General features: G+C 41.2%; 2 protein-coding genes across 3 annotated transcripts in view; one reads left to right on the forward strand and one right to left on the reverse strand.

The window, feature by feature from the left end:
* The window catches only part of cdk17 (cyclin dependent kinase 17), a 54724-nt gene extending 40706 nt beyond the window's left edge, over positions 1-14018 (reverse strand). The window contains exon 1 of the mRNA XM_085251911.1: positions 13703-14018. The gene's annotated coding sequence lies outside the window, so the exon portion shown is untranslated. The remainder of the gene's footprint in view (positions 1-13702) is intronic.
* Positions 14019-14979: 961 nt separating this feature from the next.
* Positions 14980-22087, forward strand: phyh (phytanoyl-CoA 2-hydroxylase). Of its 2 annotated transcripts, none has more exons than XM_085251914.1 (9): positions 14980-15138; positions 15800-15855; positions 16071-16181; positions 17672-17840; positions 19056-19137; positions 19576-19757; positions 19842-19991; positions 20129-20263; positions 21403-22087. In XM_085251914.1, exons 1-9 carry the CDS (start codon positions 15073-15075, stop codon positions 21454-21456), a joined length of 1005 nt encoding a protein of 334 aa, XP_085108040.1. In that variant the 5' UTR covers positions 14980-15072; the 3' UTR covers positions 21457-22087. The 2 variants fall into 2 exon arrangements, with proteins under 2 accessions (XP_085108040.1, XP_085108041.1); XM_085251915.1 differs by lacking the exon at positions 14980-15138 and adding an exon at positions 15282-15302 and having other exon boundaries at positions 15746-15855.
* The last annotated feature ends 225 nt before the right edge of the window (positions 22088-22312 follow it).

Here is a 22312-nt window from a genome sequence, read left to right on the forward strand (position 1 = left end):
TTCCACCACAAATGCAATCTGTATTTTCATTATCTTCATGGACAATCAACCAAAATGTAAGGATTCCCAAAAAAACCATTTGTCTCATGGGTGGATTCTATGACGAGCAACCCACATTTTTTCAACTGTTATTACACGACTTTACATGACAGAATTAGCTGGTGCCTAATACAGCTACTGGTTTCCCACATTGCTCCTGAGTTCACAAAAAACAAACAGGCAGGCACCTGGTGCTGTTTCAGTAAGTGTTGCTGCTCTCTGTGTCCTCTTCCACTCACACACACAATCTGTTTTGTTTGTGTAGTGAGCGTGATTGTCATCTAGTGCAATCTGCAACTAGTAGTTTTATTTCCCATGAATGATGTTTGTGTGGCCTCGTTTAGCTCATTGTTGCATGTACTTGCATAAATAGGTGACTTGTTACTAGGGCTGGGCTATATCATACCGTTCACGGTAATACTGGTGTAATTTTGGGCAACGATAAGAAAATGAAATATCGCGATAGAATATGGGTAAACGCGCATGCGCAGTGCCTTTGTTTACATACTCACATGGCGGTGACGCAGAATGAGAAGGACGAAAGCAGATCGTTGAATGAAACGGATGAACCAGAATTGGTTTGTAAAAATGCTGCAACTTCAGTGGTGTGGAACTGGTTTAGCTTTTGTCCATCAGATACACAACAAAGCACTATTTTTGGTAGAGCATGCTAGCGGACCGTCGTTATTGCCGTGTTTTTTGGAAAATACGGCACACTTAAAATCAATCCAATTCTGAAAATCTACAGTGCCTCTTATAATCCTGTGTGCCTTATTGTATGAATTCTGGTTGTGTTTACTGACCTCGAAACGATTTTATGTACACAGCGCTTGAAAATCTGTCAAATGTTTTAGTACGACTTTAGTACGACCGTATTGTGTGTGTGTATAACCTCTTTTTAAGTTTTGTGGATATTATACATGGTTATGCTGAGGATATGTCGGCCAATTTCCACTGGAAATGCCTTTTGGTTAAACTGTCAGCAAGGAATTTGCATTTGCACTGTTACATTTTTATATAACTTTAATGCACATAAAAAAACAGCTGCTTGTTCAAGTGAAAATACATTATTAGTGCAAAAAAACCCCATCAAAGTTGTGGAGCTGTAAAGTATTTTGTCTAGTGTCAATTATGTCGTCAGTTATATTGTTATCGCAAATTTTCAAATGTATATCGTGATAAATATTTTTGGTCATATCGCCCTGCTCTACTTGTTACTACTGACTTGTAGAAGTGTGCTCCAAAGCCAACCACAGCTTTAAATTTTGTTTAAGTTCTGCTTTCTATGGCCTGCTACACAGTACAACAGGAAGCCATAAACAGACATTTTAAGCTCACTTATGTATTGATGTACTGTTGAGAAAACTGGTTTAGCTCAATGAGCAGGTGACCTGGACGGACTCAAACCCGGACGCAGCTGGTCCGGGTTTGAGTCCGTCCTGCTTTGCCCCATGTCTTTCACTCTCAACTCTTGGAGATCTTTTTAAGGCAGCAAAAAAAAAAAAAAAAGTATCAGTTTGTATTTCCAAAAACTAAAAGGACACTAACTAGAGCTGGGCGATATATTGAGTTTTTAAAAAATATCGATATATTTTTATACGAGATATAAGATGTGACAATATCCTTTATATCGATATAGTCTATGTTACGTTATAATTATACTTGTGGAGCCGCAGGTTTGCCTCTCTTTCGTCCACTTTCGTCTTTACGCAATGTTACTCGGCCTCGCCTCTCCTTCACTGAACACAACTCCTCGTCCCCCATCGCTTCACCTGCAGGAAGCGACAAGATGGACACGGCAAATCTCCGTTAACGAGTTACTGCGCATCGCCCCGTGCGTGGGGCTGGACGGCGTCAACGTGTTAGCTAGCTAACCACGCTAACGAGCTAACCACGCTAACGCCATGCAGCCCAGAGGGGCTGCACGGACTAAAATCCTTTCATTTTCTCAAAAGTTGACAGCGCGCCTTATGTATGAATTCTGGTTGTGCTTGATGTGGAACACGGCGCTCAGCAATCTGTCAAAAAATGTTTTAGTACGACTTTAGTAAGCTACGGAGCTGCACCGCTTGATGGATTGTCGGAGCATTACGGCTGAGCCTCGCGGAGTGATACGTACTGTGCTTCAACGTAATATTACCCTACTGTGTATAAGGACTATAAATGGCACCTGTTAAGAGACGTGGTTGCGAAGCGGATTTCAAACTCCAGGCTGTCAGTCACGCAGTACAAGTTGGGAACAGAGCAGCTGTGAAATCTGTCTTTGTTATTGTGCTCAGCGTCTATTAGTTTACATTTTGACTGCACAATTGTGAGCTTTTTGTTATGCACAAAAACAACATTGTTTTCTTTTATTTATGGAGCATTATTATTTAATAAATGCTCATAATTTATTTTTGAGTAAATTTTATGTACATCTGCTCTATGTTAATAAAAGTGCCTGTGTGACATCTGGGACACAGCTTTGACTAAGAACTCTCTTTTTGTTCTTACTTTATGGCTTTAAAAAAATGTATCGAGATATATATCTTATATCGCCATCCAGCTAAAAAATATCGAGATATGAATTTTGGGTCATATCGCCCAGCCCTAACACTAACCACCTGCTGTCAATTCTCTTTTTCAATTTGCTCCTCCAGCTACTACGCTGACACTTCAAACTACACAATAACAATGTGTTTGAAAACAACACCTTCCTTCTTCTCGGTCCTACTGTTATTCCTCCTGCTATGTGATGCTCATCCGTCTTAACGTTCACCAGATTAACCAGGGTTAACAAGAAGCTTCCGGTCTAACTGGCATGCATGCATGCATGCACGCACACACACACACACACAGCTGGATGAACGCAACACTCAAGAATGTGTATTTTCCTGTGTGGATGTTTGGTTGGTCCAAACAGATGGCACATTCCAGCAGAGAGAAGACAGGGAATTATGCGATGTTAAGATTACATGCAAGCACTCACACAAAACAAAAACAGAACTAAAGAAATAATACAAAAAAATAAAAAATACAACAACACACAAAAAAAACATTCTTCCCAATGATGATTTATTCTGCCACAAAAATAAATATATGTGCTATATATTTGCACATAGTAATGATAATGCAACAACAGTGCTTTATCTGACCAATGAGTCACAGACCAGTGTTGGGCACTGTCAGTCTGTGTCCCACAGAGTTTAAAAACAAGCAAAATATAGCCACATTTTAAAGCTTTTAAATTCATTTCAGTTGCATAAATGCAACAGCAGCTAGAGTGACCCACATCTGATGACAAAATACAAAAACACTGCTTAACTGCTGACAGCTTTGAGGTAGCCTTTCATATAGGGCTGCTCAATTAATCGAATTTTAATCACGATTACGATCTGGGCTTTCAACGATCATTAAAAATGACTGAGCCGATTATTAGCCCCTCCCTCATTTATCCGCGACACCTTAAAGACCGGTCCGTGAAAATATTGTCGGGCATAAACCTGTCCGTGGCGCAAAAAAGGTTGGAGACCGCTGATTAAGAGGACCCGAGGGAAGCTCTGAAAGCTAAGCAGAAGTTATTTGGAGAGGAGAGTGACTGCCGTTGGTTGAAAAGAGAGGTAAAAAAAAACTTCAGTGGTGTTGCACACTATTTTATATTATTTTTTAAAGTCATTATTCAATACATTGTTATTGTTAACCCTTTAAAGCCGGTCAGAGCAGCACGCTCTGTTTTGTGTAACTATTTTTAAATCCCTGTAGAACATGAACCGTGTAAGCTAGCGCAATAATTTGTTTTGCATATGAAACTTACATCTTATGCCATCAGCTTGTACTCGGTCACGGTTTCCTCCCACATAAATTGCATAAAAAGCGCTTGCAGGAACAAAAACATAATATTCCAGAAACACGCTTTGCCGATCAGCTGTTCGTAACACTTCGCACATTGAAACAGATGTCACCGCTAACTATCACATGTCCGCCATTTCCTGCCCGAAACCGGAAGTGATGTCATTTTTGCGGAAAATGTAGTTTTTTTTTTACTTGTAGGCCTTAAAAGCCTATACTGGTCATGTTTGACTTTTCTGAATAGTTTCTGGGATGCTTAGAACTCGAATTGCACTGCTGGAAATAGTTTATTTTGATGCACCTGCTGTTTTCTTTGCAAATTTGCATCATAGGATTGTTTTTGTTTTTCCTGCAGTATATAAAAATTGCTGTATCTCCAAAATAAAACTATGAAGACACTCAAAATAAACTTTTTTGTATTTAAAGTTTTGAGGGATAAACCTCTTAAATTTCTCCAAGTAGAAATATATGTTAAAAAACAAAAACAATTTTCAATTTTTTTGTAGTTTATTGCACTTTTTTGCAATTAATGTAGTTACTATGGACTTAATGCATACATATTATTAAAATATGGGCTATAACAGTTGTATTGATGTATAGCAACTTGAAATGCTCCCACAAATGGCACTACAACATGTAAAAAAATAATATAAGCTCTGGCAGACTTGGTTCTATGGTAGGTCTTAAAGGGTTAAATAAATATCGTCAAATAATCGCGATCTTAATTTCAGTGAAAATAATCGTGATTATCATTTTTGCCATAATCGAGCAGCCCTACTTTCATATGTGTAAAACAGAACTCTAATCCTCCCTACTTCCATCTGCTCCTCCTCTTCGACTCTGTCTTTTGAATGGGTTTCTGTCACGCATCCCCCCCCCCCACACACAGTTTCTAGAACCACCTTCATTACCCCAAGGCCTTTGGAAACAGGTGTTCCCTGCCTGAGGTGCATGTTACTTACAAAATTCACCAGGCAGCCAGAGATGCAAAATTCTCCATAAATTGATTAAAATGCACATTTGCAGGCTAAAGAATTTTTCATGTCAACTTCTGTCGCAGCAGTGCCCCAAGCATGGTTGAAATTTGTGGTTGCTGGAGATCAAAACTAGACAATACATCATTAAATCATCTTTTTTGTGTGTGACTTTCATATGCAATATCTTTAATGCCTACATCCTGACATTTTTAGAAACTTGTCATATGTTACAGCTGGATGGTACCTACATCTCTGCCAAAAGCTAACATATAAGAACTGTAAAAACAACACTGTGGTTTCCCACAGGTTCTGTGGCACTCTGTTATAAGAGTCAGAATCAGAATCAGAATCAGAATACTTTATTCATCCCGAGGGAAATTAGGGGTTACAGCAGGCAGCACGCTAATGGCGCATGCGCACTCACAAAGGAACCTTCTGACCAACTTTACACAAGCATGTTACTGTGCCTTGCTGTAAAGCCCCTATAGCCTCTTACCAACATTATATGCAGGAGATAGCTCTGTATTTACTGTACCTAGAGATGGTAAGGAAACTAATTTATGGCGGCGTTTCCTAAAGATTTCAGACTCCACATCCGAGTCTACTGCAGTGATTAGATTTGGACATGCACTCATTTGCAGAAACCAGATCCGCTTTTCGTTTCTTTCTGCCACCCCTCTGTACCTAATAACCGCTTCAGTTTTCAGAAAATAACTCTGCATGTCTTCTACCTTAACACATAATGTTGAAGACCAAAGACCTGCTACTCCTCATTTTCTTTCCCTGCTGCCAGCAATCAGGAAACATGATGGAACAAATTTTCTATTTCTTGCCTCGATGCAACTCTGCCAAATTCATGGTGGATGACTGTTTTCTGACTTTATCTTGTGCCCTTAATACCCAGTGCTCACAGCTGTGATGTACTTCTCTGAGACCTGAAGGTTGCACTGCAAAGCAAGATCAATGGGTTTGTTGAGCCTAAAACCAGTTTTCAGTGTCAGAGTGTGAATTGCCCTTAAGTGCCACATTTCAGTAGTTATTCTGCAGATGGTCCATTTTCTACAGAGAAGCACATCTAATGACGCATTAAAACAGCCCCTTTTATTGAGCCCACGCACAGCCTGATTGTGGAAAGTTGTATCCGTTATCTCAGACTGGGATTTTAGGTTTCTTCAGGCTAGATAATACAAAGAAAGCCAAGCTATGTCAAACTTCTTTTGTAGTACACACCACTGCTGTCAGTAAAAGCTTCTGTGTTTTACTACTCATCGTGGAGTGTTTCTTTAGTGTGATTACATAAGATTATCAGCATCCACAGCCATCTGACCTCTCAAATAAAGATGAAGGGGACACTTGCTCATGCTAATGCAGAGAACAGCTCCAGAAATAGGAAGAGGAGTACGGCGAAACTTGACTCCTTTCAGCAACATGTCACAGAAGAATCGTTAAAAGTGGCTAAATTAAAAAGCATCATGGCCTGAGTATTTACGCTCTAGGTTTCATAAGCAACTACGGTCCAATTTCTGTGTCTGTTTCCTGTGAACTTTCGGTGCACTTTGCTGGCATTGATTGCAGATAACGCCTATCTGGGAGGCAATGATTAACCCGACGGGAAGAAAGCGGGATAATTAGAGATTCCTGCTCACGATTAAAAGGGAAACTCAATTTTAGAATGAGAGTGGAATTTAAAGTTAAAGTAGGCAGCCGGCTAAAAAGAGGGCAATGAGAACACAGTTACACAACCTTGAAATTCAAAGAGCTCACGGGTTTGATGCTCAAGAAGGAGAATCGTTACCGATGGTGAATAATGTCGACTGTCGTGTCCTTGTTGTGATTATGTGAAATGTTGGAAGAATTGTTTGTGAAAAGTAGGCAGATGGTGAGAGTTGTGTAGGACGGGATGAACTAAACAGCAGAACATCAACTCCAGCTGACTAATTGGCATCAACACTGTGCCACTTTTCTCTGGGCACAAATCAGCTACTCGTACAACGTTGCATTCCAAAAATCCAATTTCAACTTGACAAGCGGAACAGCTAAATGTCTTTATGTTTCAACCTAGAAACACAAATCCATCTGCTTTACTGATGGTATACAATATGACTACTGAGCTACAGCGCCATTATATCAACAGAGAGCAACTGGGAGATGTTGGAAGTAGTCTGAATCCCACCTCTTGACCTTGTAGCCTTTTTAGATCATCACCTGAGTGCAGTGCTCTGGGGCCTGTCCCTGTGACGAAGCAGTGAGCCTGCTCGATTACAGCAGAAATCCTAACCACGTTTATTTTGGTCAACATATCCAAGGGTGCCTGTCCCTGTGACGAAGCAGTGAAAATGGAAAATGGATGGATAGAGATCTTTTAGATGACATAATTCCAATGAAAAAACAATCAATGAGAAAAAGAGTTAGTGGGGGACAAAGGGTTGTCAGGTAAGGCGTAACATGTAAATTATACTTGTGCTTCAGATCCTTGCCGTAACTTACGCCATAACCGGACCCTAGGGCTGGGCCATTCATACCGTTCACGGTAATACCGGTATAATGTTGGGCAACGATAAGAAAATGAAATATCGCGATAGAATATGGGTAAAACGCGCATGCGCATCGCCTTTGTTTTCATACGCACATGGCGGAAAAAGCATGGCGGAGAATGAGAAGGACGAAAGCGGATCGTTGAATGAAACGGATGAACCAGAATTGGTTTGTAAAAATGCTGCAACTTCAGTGGTGTGGAACTGGTTTAGCTTTCGTCCATCAGATACACAACAAAGCACTATTTTTGGTAGAGCATGCTAGCGGGCCGTCGTTATTACCGTGTTTTTCGGAAAATACGGCGCACTTAAAATCAATCCTTTGATTTTTCTGAAAATCGACAGAGTCCCTTATAATCCCGCATTACGGCTATCGTAGGGAGGAGCCTCGCGGAGTGATACGTACTGTGCTTCAACATAATATTACCGTATTGTGTGTATATAACCTCTTTTTAAGTTTTGTGGATATTATACATGGTTATGCTGAGGATGTGTCGGCCAATTTCCACTGGAAATGCCATTTAAACTGTCGGCAAGGAATTTGCACTGTTAAATTTTTATATAACTTTAATGCACATAAAAACAGCTGCTTGTTTAAGTGAAAATACATTGATTTTTTTTGTATTAATAAAGTTGTGGAGTTGTAAAGTATTTTGTCTAGTGTCAATTATATCATCAGTTATATCGTTATCGCAAATTTTCAAATGTATATCGTGATAAATATTTTTGGTCATATCACCCTGCTCTACCGGACCCCCATTTGAACCAAAAAGGAGTTTCCGGTTACTGCATAAGGTAGCATGTAAACGTCCCGCAGAAGTCTAAATCAAGCTTACAGCTCAAAATAGCAGATGTCAACTGCTAGCCTGGACACCATTTCGGTAGGGAAGCAACAAATCAAACAGTTGCACTGACTGATCTCTAGCTCGCTGGGGGGATGCTGTGGTTCTAACAATGCTTAAACTCCAGATTATGAGTCAATTTCACTCAACTCAACCCTGGGTACACAAGCAATCGCACAGAGAAGTGTAATTAAAAGACTTCCATGGGGGAAAACTGGACAGGGCTCCATAATGCTACAGAATACAGCAATAATAGAAGACTAAATTTGTTTATGTGAAAAGACAATGTATGAAAATTGTTATTCAGAAGAGAATAAAGAGAAGTAACACACCTGCTCAATCCATTTAACACCAACACACATACATCCTACAAGACCTCTAACAGCCAAATAAATTCATACAAGATGACAGCACACACACCCACACACAGCAGTAGGGCTGACAGAAATGCTTGATGATATGACCTAAATTTTTCACTTTTTGAAGCTTGAAAGAAGCTGTGTGTGTGTGTGTGTGTGTGTGTGTGTGTGTGTGTGTGTGTGTGTGTGTGTGTGTGTGTGTGTGTGTGTAAAAGAGACAGTCAACTCCCAATTCACATTCCTTGCATGGCTCACATAACTTTCTCATCTGTGTGTGTTCATGTGGCTACGACTGAGTGTGTGAATGAGAGAGAGAGAGAGAGTGTGTGTGTGTGTGTGTGTGGTTGCGCTGCACCCAGCCCACACTAACTGTATTCATTTGAAAGCCCTACAATTTTGTCAGTCCCCCAAAGAACCCAGAAATTACCACTTCACCTACATCATGCCCACCCTGTAGCAGCACAGTAACAGCCTCCCTTTCATTCCCCCTGGCTGTTAGCTAGTCCACCTCTTAGTTTTTGTCAAATTCTACACAACAATAAGCTACGCAGTGCTGGAAGAAAAGCTTATTGGGTTAATAAATTCAGCGCACACACAGAACAAGGATGAAAAAGCACAAGCAAACACCAGAGTTGAAAAATCATGAATTAAACAGAAACAGCATGCGCGCGCACACACACACACACACACACACACACTTTTCAAAGATGAAGGGAGAAACATTCTAAAAAGCACAAAGAGTCAAAAAAGAGGTGTGGAAACAGAAACACACACACACAAAAACACCTATCTGATTGGAAAATATGGCACAAGTTGGAGTTATATAAACAAGAGGTAGAAGGAGGGAGAGAGAAGATGTCTGTGAAGGTTCTCAGTCATCCAGGTCATCGTAGTCAAAGGAGCTTGCAAAGAAAAGCGTCTGGACTTCTTTAAGTTGCTTGAAGACGTTTCACCTCTCATCCGAGAAGCTTCTTCAGTTCTAAGGTCAAATGGCAGAGAATCCCAGATTTAAAACCAGTGGGGGTATCCCCCCCAAAGAGGGACAAAAGGACCCCCTGATGATCCTCTAATCACCTGCGCAGTGCACATTGAAGAGAACGGCAACCTCAACATCGAAGTTTACCGGAAGCCCACACACACGGACCAGTACCTCCTCTTTGACTCCCATCACCCTCTGGAACACAAACTTGGAGTAATTAGGACCCTACACCACCGGGTAGAACATGTTCCCTCTAAGCGTGAGGGAAAAAAGAAGGAACACACACATGTAAAGGAAGCACTCAAAACATGCGGTTATCCTAATTGGGCGTTTATAAAGTTAGCAAAGATGCACAGAAAAGAAGACCAGACACCAGCGAGGGAGGACAGACGCAACAGCATTGTCATCCCCTATGTAGCCGGTGTATCAGAGAAACTCAGGAGAGTTTTCTCCAAGCACAACATCCCGGTGTACTTCAGACCCAGCAACACGCTCAGACAAAAACTGGTTCACCCGAAAGACAAAACTTCAAAACACAGACTTAACAACGTGGTGTTTGTTGTACAGTGCAGCGAGGAATGTCCAGACCTCTACATTGGAGAGACCAAACAGCCACTTCACAAGCGCATGGCACAACACAGAAGAGCCACCTCCACAGGACAAGACTCAGCAGTCCATCTGCATCTTAAGGATAAAGGACACTCTTTCGAGGATGCCAATGTTCACATTTTGGACAGAGAGGACAGATGGTTTGAAAGAGGAGTGAAAGAAGCCATCTATGTCCACTGTGAGCGACCATCTTTGAACAGAGGCGGTGGTTTACGACACCAACTGTCTGCCATGTATAATCCAGTTTTGAGATCCCTCCCCAGACGCCTTAACGCCCACACACATCCTGGGCCATCTGACCACAGGAAATCACATGATAAGGTGGGGCCAGGTTTCACAATGAGCTCACCCGAAACTCTGGCTGATTGGGACCCACACCCGCTTTCACACCTTGGCTCAGGTGATTAGAGGATCATCAGGGGGTCCTTTTGTCCCTCTGTGGGGGGGATACCCCCACTGGGTTTAAATCTGGGACTCTCTGCCATTTGACCTTAGAACTGACGAAGCTTCTCGGCTGAGAGGTGAAACGTCTTCATGCAACTTAAAGAAGTCCAGACGCTTTTCTTTACAAGCTCCTTTGACGAGGGAGAGAGAAAGCTATTCGACTGGTTGTCAATAGCAACAGTGTTTTGGAAGTGCAGTCTGCTTGGCTACAAAGCATGTTGGGATATTGCCACAATTATTATAAGCCACCATTCGCTAATTCACTTCTTCCTACAAAACATTTAGGTGTTTTGTGAAAAACTAACGAGTAAAAAGAAGAAAAACAAACAAACAAAACACTTTTCTGATGATTTTCTTGCCATTATCATCTACATCACTGCAGCAGCTAAGTTAAAATGTGATGGAATATAACATATTTTCCTAAATACTTTGTGGCAGTTACAGTGGATCTACTGAGCTTTTCCTTATTTCCTGTTATGTTTATACTCTTACAGCAGTTCCTGCTCAGATTACAGATTTCAGAAATCTAAAATATTAAGGTCAGTGTATGTATAATTTATCCCTGTACGGCTACAGACTGCTCCCACTGCTGTGTTTAAGACATTCAGATTTTTAACTCTATGTCAGGGGTCCCCAATCCCAGTCCACGAGGGCCGGTGGACTGGGATTACCTTCTCAACATGTCTTGAAGTTCTCCAGAGGCCTGGTAATGAACTAATCATGTGATTCAGGTGTGTTGACCCAGGGTGAGATCTAAAACCTGCAGAGACACCGGCCCTCATGGACTGGGATTGGGGACCCCTGCTCTATGTTAATGGTCAGCAGGTCCCTAATATGGTCACATCTAGCCGTAAGGACAGAAGCCCCACTCACCTACTGTTCAAACCTTCTGTTTAAATGTGGCAGCCAATCAGAAAAAAAAGCTGGCTTAACGCAATGGAGAATTTAAAAAAAATGTTTTGGTTCAGAAAGGATGTATCCTAAGTGCTGCATCAAGGCACAGTATAAGAAAAGTAAGGACCGTCCTGACCTGTAAATCACTCAAAGCTACCCTGGTAGAATAAAAATATAGAGCTCCATAACATAAGCCACGGCAGTGATGCAGGCAAAAACTAACTGATTCAAGTTAAAATTGCAGATAGCAGATACAGAGAGCTGTACAGCTGTTCACCAGGGAGACAGCGGTTTACCCCATACTAAGGTAATGTTTTCAATGACACAAACATGTCTTTTTCTGTCCTTTCAGTTTTTTGTCTAAGCTAAGACTGGATATCCCCCGATGATCTCATTAGGATTTTTTTCTGAGATGTGGGAAACCACCTGCAAAGTCACATTGTCTGATTTTAATATGACACAGAAAAATTAAAATCACAGCCCAGTGTCACTCTGAATGGTAAAAGAAAAAAAACAAAACAAAAACCTTTTGTTCTAACAATCTCATACTTGCTTCTACACCAAAGTTAGTACTCTGATCCAATTCGTCACTTACTCGCTCTGACAGGAAGTTCCAAACTAATCGCTGACACCTGCTTCACAAGTCCTTCACAAGACACTTTGATTTCTCAGATCGAAACCACTGACACATCCCACATTCTTCTAGAAGACAGATCATTATAATATACATCCTCATGTGTCAGTCCCAGGAGCAAAAGAGAGAAACATAGAGTGGGTGTGCACACACATACACCTCCCACAATCGTGGCACAATGCAGAGACTGATCGATATGTGCACTGCTATACGGGCCTACAGGCATGGAGTGGGAGCTGTCAGGGTAATTAATGTCGCTCTCTCAGGGTGTATCGTTCCCACAGCCAGCAGCCCAGATCTGAATGTGGGTCAAAACGCACACATGCAGATTCGCAAATACACATAATTGAACAGCTAGTTGTTCCAGATGAAGGACACTGGAATTGAATGCAGGTCAAACGGGAAATAGAAAAGAGCCTAAAAGCATCACAGGCATTTCCCGGCAAAGATGGGTGAGAAGTGCTCAATACTGCAGAGCTATTTCCCTTTCAACAATGCAAACTGTCTTTCTAATTTCATAATCAGAAATTTTTAACTTTCATATAGGCAGAGCTCTAATATTATTGAATGGTGATAATAACTGAAATGATTTATGCTGGATTTCTAGTTGTGTAATTGCTTGTTTTTTATGCTTTTGTATTCGATTTGGGAGAAGAAAAAAAAAGGCGAAACTCTAGGACAATAGTGTACCTAAGATCAGGTCACTGTTTTCAGGGTAACAGCAGGGCAGTGTGTTCCTGGTGCATTAGATTAAAATACCCTTGAGCTTGTGTCTGCTTAAACACAGTCAGTCCATAATACTTATTTTCAAGGGCATGTCTCTTATCTTCCACTTTCAGCAACGTGTCTCAACCGTATTCAAATAACTTGACAGGAACAACCACAGTTTGGTAAAAGTCAAGAGTTCTTTGGAGGTTATTTTAAGGGATTTAACTCAGTTTCATAATGTTTGTATTCCAACTTTGTTCCACAGTGCTTTCACATCAGCAAAAACGTGGCACAAGCTGAAGTAAAGGCGCTGACTGTAGCAGAGAAGCCATTTCTTTCACACTTATATGAAGTCAAAGGCCGGTTGATGGTAAATGCACCTCTACTCCTTTAAAGGGAAGCCTCATTGTATAGCTACAGTGTATTGTGAGCAGGTTTGGGGTGACATGAATATGTTGTGTACAGGTCTTGCATTATACCTGCAATGATCCATACGGTTTTCATTGGGATTTAGGGCGATTTCGAGGATGCATTATTTCATCTTTTAATCTACAGTTCGCTTTCTATCGCTGGTGACATTCTGGCTGCCGATGCCTGAGCCACGTTATGTAAACAAACATACCGTGAAATAAGATATTGTTTGAGGCGCAAAAACAACACGTATAATCGTGCTGGATAAAGAGTAATATATGAATTACAGTAAGAGTCTGGCTGTATTATTCTCCAGCTGCCGTTTCCTCTGTTTTGCCATTTCCAATGGCCACCATTCAGACTTCGTCTTTTGTCGCCGGGCGAAGCCTAGCCTCCTGCTTGTTCATTAAGCGTTACCTGAAAGTGACCCATCAACGAATTTACCTGAAAATGGTGAATTCCGTCGTTTTCAAGCCGACCCTCCGGAGCTGCCAGGCCCGGATGCCCTCCTCCGCTTTACCCGCCCACTGAAGTAGCCTGAAACACAGCTCCGTCTGTGCTCGGGTTGTGCTCCACACGCTCCGCCAGAGAAAGAAATATCCTCCGAAACAAGCAGAAGGGTGTGCGAGTGTGCGGGCGAACAGACACAGACCGAAACCCGAAAAAGTCGTCTGTTTCGGCAGCGGAGACAGTTTAAAGAGGCTGGAGGATGTCGAGTGCGGAGACGGGAGGGGTGCGAGCATGTAAGGTAGATTACGATAATGGCACTTCCGCTGACATTTCAAAACAAAGGTCTGTTCTATTGCAATTTCCAAAATAAAAGCCACTGTGATGTCTATCTGGTCAGTGTGCAAACTAAAAGCTGTTTTTTTTGTACAGACATCTTCCACATCATAGACTTGAAAAACGTAAAGAAAAACGTCTAGATAGACGCATACACCAAAAACTATACATACATACATACTGCATATTATACATTCTAAGTGCTATTTTGTGTGCCTTTTTGTTTGTTAGCTCGTAGGTAAAACTAGAAGTTAAGTACAGTATAGTTTGTCAAAGTTGGGAAATAGATAAAATAAGAAACAGCTGCAGGTTTTGTTAGCATACCGTTCCTTTTCATTTGTAACTCATCACTATAACAATGCAACACTGTCCATTTCAGTCTTTAAATGAGTAGATCGATTATTTCATCGATTCAACTTCTATTACAAAATAGTCTGTGTTTGTTGAAGATGCCAAAAATGATGGAATGGTTAAATAGCGCTCAGGGTTTCAACAGCTTCGAAATTAGCATAAATTATAAAGCTGATGAGAATAATTATTGTTGTGTGGCGCCCCCCTGCTGGATAAAACTTTAATTACTAGTGATGCTGGAAATAATCCTTATGAAATCCCGTTGTTTGCAATAAATAACGTTCACTAACAGCTGAAAAGGTTTGCTAAAGGGATAAAAATGCTTGAACTCTACAATAGAGTTTTGATTTTTCTTTACCCGTTTACACCATTAGCATTTTTGCGATATTCCTGCTATTTTTAAAGGATCCGTTCATCTAGTCACAGGAGGGGAAATATAATTTCCCTTACAAATCATTGAAGTATTTTTGATTCTATTAAACTTGTTACGGCGTTGTGATAATGACTGGGCTGTGTTTTAACGGATCCATAAACGACTGTAGGTGTTTTGCATAACAGCACATTCACAGAGCGTGTCATCATGCTAGCCTTTGCCCCAGTCAGCGGAGGTACGTAAAGTACAACAACCCACTTCTCCACTACTTTTACAGAGGACACGACGCACTGCTACTTGACAGAAAATGTCTCGTCCTCTGGAGAGACTCCGAGTCATTATCAACCATCTTGACAGACATCCTGCGGGGATTGTATCTTTTTTAATTCGTATTTGCGATAAATCGGCTCGTTGGAGGCTCTTAGCCTATAGCGAAGCAGTGAGCGCCCGATAACACTGATACTCCGCTACTGGGAACCCGCGGTGGACTGCAGGCCTCCCGGAGAATACTGACATAAGGACAGGAGCTGAATGCCTGTAACTATTCTTGCGCTGTTAACACCGCTAGTTATTTTCGTGTTCGCCGTTGTTTCTCTACAAGTGTGTTTGTTTGGACTGCATATCATTTGCAATAAACGTTTTTAATGCTAGCTAGCTGGAGACATTTATAACTGTTACTTAGGGCTCGGAAACGACTGTTATTGGATTATTGTCTATATCAACCTGTTAAATAATAGGTGTAATCTGTTAGGTCTATCTGTAGATAGGTCAACTTAAAGATAAGCTAGTTACAAATTTATACATGTGATTTGTTTTTTTAAAAAGTGTTGTCGGTTTCCCTGGTTTTAATATGGAGCACCAATGCAGATTTTCACATAAAAGACATTTTCACATATTTTGGCAGAAAGGCAGAATGTTTCACTGTAAAATCTTGGAAATGATCTGAAATCTATAAATCATAATCTCTCGCTGCTGTATAGCAGACATTTCCCCCGTGTTTTTTGTTTTTGTTATCCTTGACTGATTTGCTGAAGAGAGCTGCACCCACGTCTGCTGAAACCGTCAGCTACGGTCACCCACAGAGACTGAGGTAAGGACACACCTAAGCTCCGCGTCGGGCTAAAGGTTTTTATGCACTCAGCAATCATGTTTATCGTTCACCTTTCCCACAGTTTCTTCTATTGATCAGGTCCACAGTGTCCCACTTTTCTGCTCTCCATGTGTAATAGCAAGTGGTGCCACAGTGCCATTGGCTCAAAAGGCAAGGCAAGCTTTTTTATTTTTTTATTTTTTTCAATTTGGCAGGTATACTTTGGATAATGACCTGCTGACCCCGGAACAGCGGCTCTTCTATGAGGAAAATGGCTTCCTTCTCATCAGAAATCTGGTGTCCAAGCAGGACATCGACAGGTTCAGGTAACATCAGACACTTGGCAATAAATAATAAATGAAATAAGTACTTTTTAAAAAGCACAAACACATAAAATAATTATTTTTACTTGAATAGGTTACAGTTCAAAATATTGATTATTTATTTTATGCCAGCCTTTGGCAGATCCCCCATCATTTCAATCAGTTTTAGCTTTCATCCCCTTTGAGCTAGCTTTCTTCTGATTGGCTGGCCCTCGTACAGAAGGTAGACAAGGATACCTGATCTTTCATAAGCAGGAAAACTAAATATTTACAGCGGTCCAAAGGCTGATCGTTTTATCTCTTGGAGATTATTCATACATGCACTGTACTCAGTATGTGAAAGTTTGGCCATAGGAAAATCTACCAATTTTACAGTGACTGTTTAAGGAACACTTTAATCAGAGTGTAGAATCAAGTCAGTTAAACTTATGGGATATTGATCTGGTCATTTAATTAGCAGAGGGGTTGTTATTCCATTTCAGCTGTTTTGGTGTTAATGAAATTAACAACAGGTGTACTAGAGGAGCAACAGTGAGACAACTCCCAAAACAGGCACAGTTTTACAGCTGGAGGACAGTGACATTTTACCTGCTCATCTGACTGTTTTTATTACACTAGTTTTGCATTTGGCTAGGGTCAGTGTCACTACTGGCAGCATGAGGGGAGACCCTACAGATCTTGCATAGGTAGTTTAACTCCTCCAAGATGGAACATCAATACATGCCATTGCCTGAAGTTTTGCAGTCCAGTACAGTCTCAAGATCATGGTAGAGATTTCAACAGACAGACAGTTACTCTAGGAGAGCTGGACAGGGCTGTAGAAGGTCCTTAACCCATCAGCAGGACCAGTATCTGCTCATTGTCTGCAAGGAAGAACAGGTTGAGCACTCCCAGAGCCACAAATGACCTCCAGCTGTTTACTGGTGTGAATGTCTCTGACTAAAGTATCAGAAATGTGACGTTATGAGGGCGGACCAATGTCCTCTAGTGGGCCCTGCACTCACTGCTCACTGCTTGGCATTTGTCATAAGATACCAGAATTGTCAGGTCCACCACTGGCACCCTTTTTTTTCACAGAGGAGAGCAGGTTCACTCTGAGCACATGTGACAGACGTGAAAGGCTCTGGCGAATCCGTGAAGAACATTACGCTGCCTGTAACATTGTTTAGCATGACCGGTTTGGTGGTGAGTCAGTAATAGTCTTTGGAGGCAAATCCATGAAGGGACACAGACCTACAGGCTTGGCAACAGCATCCTTGAAATCCTTGGACTCAGTCTCAGACCCTACATTGGTGCAGCAAGTCCTGGGTTTGTCCTGGTGAATGACAGTGCACAGCTTCATGTGGTGAGAGTGCACAGTCAGTTCCTGGAGGATGTAGTAGTTGATGCCATTGACTGACCTCCATACTCACCTTACCTAAACCTAACAGAACATCTGTGAGACATGTTTCCGTCCTGACTGTTGTGTGTGTGTGTTTTGGTGCCTCCTTCAGGGGGGAGTTTGAACGGATCTGTCGACAGGAAATAAAGGTTCCCGGTCTGGTGGTGATGAGAGACGTGGCTATAGCAAAGTCCGAGTTTGTCCCACATCAGAGAGCTGTCTCAAAAGTGCAGGACTTTCAGGAGGATCCTGAGCTGTTCCGGTACTGCTCTCTACCAAAGGTACTGGAACGCCACATACAAACAAAGACAATACACACAGCAGTAGGGTTTTTCGTAGGGCTGGGCCATATTATACCCTTTACAGTAATACCGGTACAATGTTATGCAACAATAAGAAAATAAAATATTGCAATAGAATATGGGTAAAACGCGCATGCGCAGTGCCTTTGTTTTCATATGCACATGGCCGAAAAAGCATGGCGGCAACGGAGAATGAGGCATCCATGAAAGCAGAATTTATTGAATTTAACAGAGTTAGAAATTAGCGGAAGTTAGCTCACTAGTTTCGCTAGTTACCTAAACATGATATAGCATGTTCTGACTGAGAGATTTCTGAAAAAATTAAAACGTACAGCTCTGCTATCACTTCCAACATAAATGAGGACAGAAAACTAAACAGCAGTGACATTTGTAGTGACACAGCTATGTTAGCATAACATAACCACTGAAACTGGAGGATGGACGCTAAGTTTTTTTCCACTCGATAAAAGTTAACGTGAAGGTTCCTGATGGTTAGGGACAAATGCAATCGCATGGCAGGATGCTCTAAATCAGGGGTGGGCAATTCCAGGCCCCGAGGGCTGGTGTCCTGCAGGTTTTAGATCTCACCTTGGATCAACACACCTGAATCAGATGATTAGTTCATTACCAGGCCTCTGGAGAACTTCAGGACATGTTGAGGAGCTAATTTAGCCATTTAAATCAGCTGTGTTGGTTCAAGGACACATCTAAAACCTGCAGGGACACCGGCCCTCGGGACCTGGAATTGCCCACCCCTGCTCTAAATGGACCAAACTTCAGTCAGGAAAACAACTGAGATAATCCATCCACAATACGAGGTTAGTCATTAATATACTGCAACAACATGGGAATAGAGCAGCTGCCAGAGAGTTCAATGAATCAATGGTACGGAAGTGGGGGAAGCAAGAAGTTGGATAAATCTGACTGTTTTGTCAAAGGATGGTTGTTTTTTCTGTGTTAATTGCCAAATTAATTCTGATAAAAAGGGTTTGGTGCCTCACAGAGGTGCTATCAGTAATCACACAGGTGATAAAGCAGAAAACATTACATGGACTTCAATCATTAATCTGGATGTCTAAATGTTTTTCACAAACAAAAAAATGAATAGGCATTGAATTTGTTTCTTTTGATAAACAATGAAATAAGTCAAGCCTGAAGACTATCAGAACAAAAATTTTTGCTTTTCTTTATCAGATCCTGAAGTATGTTGAGTGTTTCATTGGACCGAACATCATGGCAATGCACACAATGCTGATCAACAAACCTCCTGATGCAGGTATTTCAATTCTCACTAAAATGTTTGGCCCACAAAGTCACAAATACTTAATACTTACTTGGATGCTGCGTACTTCTTGGGTTTACTCTTAAACTCAGTATTTTTAGGTACGTGACTCTTTTTAGGACAAGTATTGTGCAGATAAATAATAACCAATGTAATAACTGGACGTGTCCCTTAGTTTTGTCTCCCTCTTGTGGCAGTGATCATAATTACATCAACACTCTTGATGTGTGTTTGATTGTTATTAGCTTTTCTTTTTAGACTGTGCTAGTAATCTTCCCTCTGAACGGCCAGTTCTTTATCTATCTGAAGCATCAATCCATTTCTTAAGCTCAAACATAACATAGAGTATCTTTAAGGTGTGATTTGTGTGAAGAAAATAAAATGAAAACGAGTTTGGGACCGTAATGTCTAACGTGTCTTCTGTCATTCCAGGTAAGAAGACGTCCCGTCACCCGATGCATCAGGATCTGCATTACTTTCCCTTTCGACCAGTCGATCGGATCGTCTGTGCGTGGACAGCTATGGAGACTGTGAACAGACAGAACGGCTGCCTGGTCGTCCTGCCAGGATCACACAAGGGCACGCTGCAGGAACATGACTATCCTGAGTGGGAGGTACACACAACACTGTAACAGCTACAGTCATGCCTGCTAGGATGTACACACACAGAGTGTTTAAATAATTGCATGTGTCCTCAGGGCGGGGTGAACAAGATGTACCATGGAGTCCGAGACTATGACCCGGAGCACCCCAGGGTGCACCTAGAAATGGAAAAGGGTGACACAGTCTTCTTCCACCCACTGCTCATCCACGGATCTGGCATGAACCAGACACAGGGCTTCCGCAAGGTACTGCATTACCCAGAGTCCACCTGAGATCCTGATATTTTCTAATGCAAATTAGCTCCATACAACCACATGATTATTTGTGGTATTTCTTTTTGCATACGAGTAATGAGGTGTGATATCTGTGTGTGTTTTCACAGGCCATCTCCTGCCACTATGCCAGCGGTGATTGCTATTACATTGACGTGAAAGGAACCACACAGGAAAACATAGAGAAAGAGGTGAAGGAGATCATAGTGAGGAGGCACGCTGTTGGTGATGAACTCACTTTCAAGGTCAGACACGTACATCCAAGCTTCATTTATCTTATTCTTTCCATTATTACTTTTTGATTAAAAGGAGCCTCTTATGCTTTTCCTTATATTTTTAATCACATAAATACGTTTACAGTTGATTTATCACTAGCTTTAAGCACTGATAGCTCACAATCCCAGAAAGTGTCCACGTTAAAGCTCTGGGCAATGAAAGAGGGAGTAATAACAAAGTTAAACCATAACAAGGAACTGGAAGCAAAGTCAGACACAGGTTGTCAATTACATGTGATGCCCAGGGCAGGAAGCAGGTGCTGTGGTCATGTAGTCCATGCAAGGCTACTTCAAAATAAAATCTTTTGAAATCAACGTTTCACATTTGTAATCAGCCTTTTTGTAGTCTGCCACATATCATCAATGTTTGTACATATGCACGTAATGATCGCCTGAGCTTTATTCAAACGTCTTAACTTAATGATTTTAATCTATTTATAAAAAGTTAAAATTACAGTGGCATCGTTAGGTAACAACATCCCTGGTCTGTCTCGTTATCGTTTACAAGCCCCCGTTATAAGATCCTGTTATGGGCTACATTTACCTCGAGGTCAGCCTCTGCTTAGCATGTGTGCCAGGAAGCGTGCAACCTGGCGTGTCATTATATATATAAAACAGAAACTGAGCGCAGCAAGATACTCAGTTAATGCATCTTTAGAATGAAGTGTGGCTTAGTGGATGTAATTGCCCTAAACGAGAAAACAACCTGAGAATAAAGACTGTGTAGAAACTTTCCTGCTGAAATTGAATTAAAGTCACATTCTTCCCATTATATGAACAAAACACCCGACAGACATTTCAGGAAGTTGGCAACAGAGTCAGACAGAATACAACACATTGGTTTTACTTTATGTAAACACAAAGATAAAAAACATCAAACCTGGCTTACATGTAACCACCATCTGCTAAACCTTTCAAACACGGCTTAAATAAGATTGCTATTATTATGAGCTGGCTCATAATGAGCAGCTGATGTCTGATGAAAAGCTAAAGGAATTTCTGTTCCTGTAAACTCCAAAATTTGCTATTAGAATAACATTAAAACAGAGGAAAATAAAAGGGATTTGTTTTTGTGGCTAACCTCTCCTTCAAATCCGTCTCTCTCACAGGACACCTGGGCAATTCGGGGTCGTCTGGTGCAGGGAGAGAGGATTTCGATGTGAAGACGCTTCTGCGGGGTGATGAAACTGAGCTCAAACTTCGCCATCTCAGCACAGCGGCTGAATGAGAAGCAACAGGCTTTGGATCACTGCAGCAAAGTTTTCGGGTTTTTCTGCTGAGGGCTCTGCAAGGGCTTCAAACAACTCTTATCTAATTTATGCGAAAACAGTCACTGATTTTCTTTCACCTAAATGCACTGGATTAGTCTGCATATAATTCAACATTTAACAGTGTTTTACTGCACAGAGATCCTTCTAAAATCCATCTGTAAAGTTGTTTAGCCAAGTGGGAAAAAAAGAAGACATTAATTACACAAATGAGGATTCTAAATAATAATTGATTTTTGCATAAAGAAAACCGAGTGTGTTACGAGTGACAGAGTGTGAAGTTCAAAAAGGGATTAAGTGGAAAGAAAGATTAATGAAAGTGTTTAAGTGATGTTGCACTTGTGAATTGACACTAACAGAGGCCTTAATCTTGCGGCATTCTGCCTTGTAAATTAATGAGAATGTTTATTTTTGCATCTTTAATGGCATTTTTAATCTTTCAACAGGAGTTTTTGAGCTTCATGTAATAAATGTAGTGTATTTTGCTAATATTAGCAATAAAACTCAGAATTGACTGCTATATAAACAGACTGTGGTTTTGAGTTTCATACACAGAAAGTTTGGGGTTTGTAATAATTTAAGTTCCAGTGACTGGATTAAACCGGACGGTAATCATCCACTCACTCCTACAAAATAGAACTTTCTCTGTTGAGCGCACAAGAAACTTAACTCGAATTCAAGAGGAGAGTCATTTGAGGTGGTTTGTTTTTATCTGATAGTCCCTGTCTGTGTGGAGCTTGCAAGTTCTCCC

The sequence above is a fragment of the Mchenga conophoros genome, linkage group LG17, assembly GCF_057382185.1.
Source record: "Mchenga conophoros isolate Kocher_MC1m ecotype Shallow Benthic linkage group LG17, M_conophoros_male_GT1.1, whole genome shotgun sequence".
NCBI classification, from domain to species: domain Eukaryota; kingdom Metazoa; phylum Chordata; class Actinopteri; order Cichliformes; family Cichlidae; genus Mchenga; species Mchenga conophoros.